The sequence below is a fragment of the Narcine bancroftii genome, chromosome 4, assembly GCF_036971445.1.
Source record: "Narcine bancroftii isolate sNarBan1 chromosome 4, sNarBan1.hap1, whole genome shotgun sequence".
NCBI lineage: Eukaryota > Metazoa > Chordata > Chondrichthyes > Torpediniformes > Narcinidae > Narcine > Narcine bancroftii.
In genome coordinates this window covers 223,772,695-223,777,653 of record NC_091472.1, presented here as the reverse complement: position 1 = coordinate 223,777,653, position 4,959 = coordinate 223,772,695, and the positions used below count along the sequence as shown (strand labels likewise).

Below are 4,959 nucleotides of genomic sequence, written 5' to 3'. Positions count from 1 at the left end.
TCTTCCTCTGGGTTGGTCATCTGTTGTTTCCCTGTTTTCTTTTTACTCTCTTCTTTCTTGTTCTCGTTCCTGTTGTTGTGTTGTAGCTGTCACTCTCAGCTGTGGAGATCGACTCCTCAGCTGGTCCCCCCTCCCGTCAGTGTTTTTTTTGTCATGCGCGGATGAGCACTTTTGCTTGGCTCCGCGAGCCATTTTTGTAAGTACCGAGCTCGGAACTTCGACTGACCTTAGGGAGCGGGCTTCTCTCTCCGCGGCGGGCCTCCTCGGATAGGTAAGGCCTTCACCTTCTTCTTCCGACGTCCTTTCTTCTTCTCTTCTTCCGTTGCTTTTGACTTTTCTTTCTTCGCTGCCATTTTCTTCCCACCTTTACCTTCACTTTATTTTAATTTTTATGTTTGTGCCTTTGTTTTCTGTGTTTTTTTAAAAAATTTTTCTGGAGAGGGCTGGAGTTCCCCGACCAGCCATTACTGCATCACTTGACTCACCCGCCCCCACAACTTTAGGATTGAAGGGTGTCCACTTTGAAGGGATGTGGAGAGTGGTAAATCTGTGGAACTTGTTGCCACAGGTGGTTGTGGAGTTCAGATCATCAGGTGTATTTAAAAGATAGATTTGATAGGCCCTTGATAGCTGGGGCATCAGAATTTGAGAAGGCAGAGTAGTGCAATTGTGGAAAAATGGATCAGCTCATGATTAAATGGCGGGGCAGACTCAGTTGGCTGAATAGCCTATTTTTGCTCCTATGTCTTGGTTTTATAGAACAATGCCACTCCTTTCCCTTTCATCCCTTTATCCTTTATCATGTCTGAAGCAACGGATGCAAGTCCTGCCACTGTCTTACTAATGATTAGAATGTTATAATTGCACATGCCAATCCATGCTCTAAGTTCATCTTCCTTTTCTGTAATACAGGCTTTACACCTTTTTCCCAAACCACTGCTCTATCTCTGGCACTCTGCTCCCCCCCCACCCCCCCCACCCCCACAAGCCTAGTTTAAACTCACTGGAGAAGCACGAGCGAACTTTCCCGCAAGGATATTAGTTCCCTCCAGCCCAGATGCAAACCATCCCATCAGAACAGTTTCCACCTTCCAGGGAAGGTGACCCAGAAACCTGAAGCCCTCCCTCCTGCACCATCTTTAACCACATTAAGCTGCATTATCCTCCAATTTCTAAGCTCACTCACACAACACAGGTATCAATCCTGAGGTTATAACCCTGGAGTTCCTGGCCTTTAACTTTGTACCCAATTCCCTGAGTTCACTTTTACAGGACTCATCACCCTTCCTATCCACGTCATTGGGTCTTACATGGACTACAAGATCGTGAAATTTGATCTGAGACATCTGGGAGGTATCGTACCATCCAAAATCTTGATCTCTCCACATAACATCTCATCTGTTCCTTTATCGATAACCCTTTCACTACACATCTCTTCCCCTTCCTTCTCTTCTGAACCGCAGAGCCAGTCTCCGGACTTGAGACCTGACCGCTGTGGCTTGTCGCTGGTCGGTTAACAGTATATATAAACAATATACCCTGCTCTGCCTGTTCCCTTTCTCTCTCTGACTGCCACACAGCTACCTTCCTCCAAGGTGTGACTGCCTCCCTGTAACACCCATCACCCCCTTATCCTCCCAAATGATGCGCAGCATATCCAGTTCCAGTTCACTAACATGGTCTGTAAGGAGCTGTAGACGCACTTCTTGCAGTCCATTGTCAGGAATGATGCTGGCTGGCTTCCTTGATCATCCACTTCCACAAGAGGAGCACGGCTTTGCCCTGGCTGCAAAATCCCATTGCTTTCACTGTGAAATAAGGGACAATAAAACCTTACTTGTGCTTCAAGCTGAATTCTTTTTTACTTCTATAGGGCAGTTGTTATTGCCAACACCTGCACCATTTCCTCAGCCTCCATTTACTGAAGCCTCTCCAGCCAAAGCCTGCAAGTCCACTCACACAACCGAGCTTATCTTCATTTTATTGGATCAGAGACCTGACTCCTGCGCTCTGCTCAAAGCAAAACTCCCGACATGCACTACCTTTACAATCTGCCACTACTCACTGAATCATAACTTCGAAGTAACACTACAAATTTGCCACTCTGGTTGGAAAAAGAGAGACATTGCTGGGAAGCCTGGGCAGCCACTTTCAGATCCTGGACAGGTGACGGTCGAGCTGGTTAAACCTTGAACAGGTCTTCTGCTAGCCCTCAGGATGGTACTCAAACTTGGACCACCCCAGCATTCCTGGCCCTCTAATCACCACATGGCTGAAGTGGGCGCACAAAAGAGGGGCCAATGGGATCACCGACAGGCAGCAGGAGTGTATAGGAAGAGAGAGGCAACCTCATAATACTGGCACGTTAGGCGCTGCAGGCATCCTCCCAATAGCCCAGTGGACATGATTCTCAAAGAACAGTAAAAAGTCACTAAAGTTCAGTTCATAGGGCTCAAACCTCTGAGAGCTGAATAAAATGAAAGTCGAGGTAAGAATAGAACTTTCTTTATTCAAACAGTTATAGACGAGCCTCTTGCAGTTTGTATCAGAGAACCAGCTTTGTACAGGTGTGGAGGCCAGAACTGCCCACAACTCTGGGCTCACTGCAACCCTCTGATCACACTGTTCTCTCGGTAGTGATACAGGCTGGTGGAGTCCAGCTTCCCGCAGTGCTTAATGGCTTCCGCAAAGAGTTTCGCCACCTGGAAGGAATTAGTCACATCATTATTGGGGCAACTACTACTCCTTCACCAGCAGCAAAACGAGTTTAGGAAACAAGGTGGAACATGTGCTCCTGCCTACACCATTGGTGGAGATGGAGAGAGAGAGCTTTAGTTTCCAGGCCTAAACGTCACCAACAACTTGTCCCAAGTCCACCCACATTGATGCTGTGACCAAGCAAGCACACCAACAATTCAACCTCCTCGGAAGCCCAAGGAAGTAGACATGTTGTCAGTGTTTATATTCACCAATGTCTCTTTCCAATTTCTACAGATGCCCCATACAAAGCACCCAGTTCAGCTGTGCCACAGCGTGGGGTGGCCACTGATCTGCCCCATGACCACAAGGACCTGTGGAGATCATCACAACTCCCTCCCCGCCATCGACTTAGTCTACACTTCCCACTGCCTCAGGAAAGCTACCCAACACACTAAAGGACCTGTCCCATCTCAGTCACAATCTTTTCTCCCCATGCAAAGATCTTTGTCAAGCCCCAGCCATCTCTCACATAATTCTTCTGGGATGCAATGGTTGGATTGAGTCACCTTGTAACTATGCTGTATGATTGCCATTGACATCTACCTGTTAATGTGGAACTGGATTCACCTCAGAGATAACGTCCACATAACCTCAGAGTAATCAAATCCCTACTCCGACATTAGCAGAATCGAAGGCCAAAATGAAATGGTCCCTCAAAGTGACAGGGCCCTGTGGAGATTGTGACCATCCACTGCCTCTCCCCGCCATGTATGTCCACTTCTGCTCTGTCCAACCACTGCACCCACTGGTAACCAAACACTCCCTCTCATGATTTGAACTGGGTCCCCAATCAGCATATTACCTGGAAGTTGGTAATGAGTGGCACTCCATGATCAATAGCCATTCTTCGAATCAGGTAATTCTCCCTCATAAAGCGTGTATTGTTGTTGGGCAGATTGATCACCAGGTCAATGACTCCATCATGAATTAGTCTGAGAGGAAGATGAAGATGGTCACATTTCCATGAGTGCACACATCATGTAAAAGTGTATTTTGCAATGTAAGAAGGGAAGGGTGACATTCCAGGTGAGTATACACTGACCCATCGCCTATCCCCACCGTGCACCGTCCCTTCACCTACTCCCACGATTAAAGAATGTTAATAAAATTATGATAAAATATATCTTAAAAGGGTAAGATTGTGAGGTTTAGTTGTTAGGTCACATTTCACAAACAAGCATCTTATTTGCTATGCAAGAGTAGACTTCGTGTCTGTAGTTGGCTATATAGAGTGAATAGGGATATACTTGTGAGTTTCACAAGTAGTGTTAGTGGACCAGCATATTTGAACAGTGTCCATCCTCAAGAACCTGAGAAATTTTTCGCTGCTAGTCTAGCGCTAGAGTTTAAAATTTTTGGTTGAAGTTTGTTGTCCGAGGAGGGCCCATGTGATTTTGCAGAGAGAAAACATACATTTTGGGGAGGGGAGGGAGGGGGAGGGGGAGGGAAGGGGAGGGGGAGGGAAGGGGAGGGGGAGGGAAGGGGAGGGGGGGAAGGGGAGGAGGGAAGGGAGGGGTGAAGGGGAGGGGAGGGAAGAGGAGGGGGGAAGGGTGAGGAGGGGGGAAGAGGGGGAGGGAGGGGGGAGGGAGGGGGGGGAAGGGGAGGGGGAGGGAAGGGGAGGGAAGGGGAGGGGGAGGGGAAGGGAGGGAGGGGGAGGGGGGAGGGGGAGGGAGGGGGAGGGAAGGGGAGGGAAGGGGAGGAGGGGGGAGGGGAGGGGGAGGGGAGGGGGAGGGAGGGGAGGGAGGGGGAGGGAGGGAGGGGGAGGGAGGGAGAAGGGAGGGGGGAGGGGAAGGTGAGGGGGAAAGGGAGGGGAGAAGGGAGGGGGGAAGGGGTGTGGGAAGGGGAGGGAGGGGGAGGGAAGGGGAGGGAGCGCAAGATGGTGGCAGACCTGCTGCATGATCCCATTTCGAGATGGGTTTTGAGTTCTGAGTTCAGCCATAATCTAAATCTCTGTAGTCAATACGGAAGATCTGTGGTTGGTTATCTGTGTTTTTCCTAAAGTAGGGGGAAAAGAAGAACTCCTTACTGGTAGCTACTGAGATGAATTCCTTCTATGGTAGCCTGGAAGAAGAAGGTTATTTTTTTGAAAATCACAAAAGGGGCCAAGTTTCTTTGAAAAGATACTTCAGTTTGGTGATTAAAGGATATCAGTCTGTTGTGTCCAACAAACAACAAATATCTCTCTGAATCCAACAAATA

General features: G+C 48.6%; 1 protein-coding gene across 1 annotated transcript in view; it reads right to left on the bottom strand.

Annotated features, from left to right (window-relative positions):
- Positions 1 to 2,493: 2,493 nt before the first annotated feature.
- cps1 (carbamoyl-phosphate synthase 1, mitochondrial) overlaps positions 2,494 to 4,959 on the bottom strand; it is a 169,270-nt gene continuing 166,804 nt past the window's right edge. Inside the window, exons 37-38 of the mRNA XM_069934069.1 lie at positions 3,563 to 3,692; positions 2,494 to 2,702 (exon numbers count right to left, since the gene is read on the bottom strand). Of these exons, the coding sequence (XP_069790170.1) occupies positions 2,601 to 2,702; positions 3,563 to 3,692 (232 nt within the window). The 3' untranslated portion in view covers positions 2,494 to 2,600. The remainder of the gene's footprint in view (positions 2,703 to 3,562; positions 3,693 to 4,959) is intronic.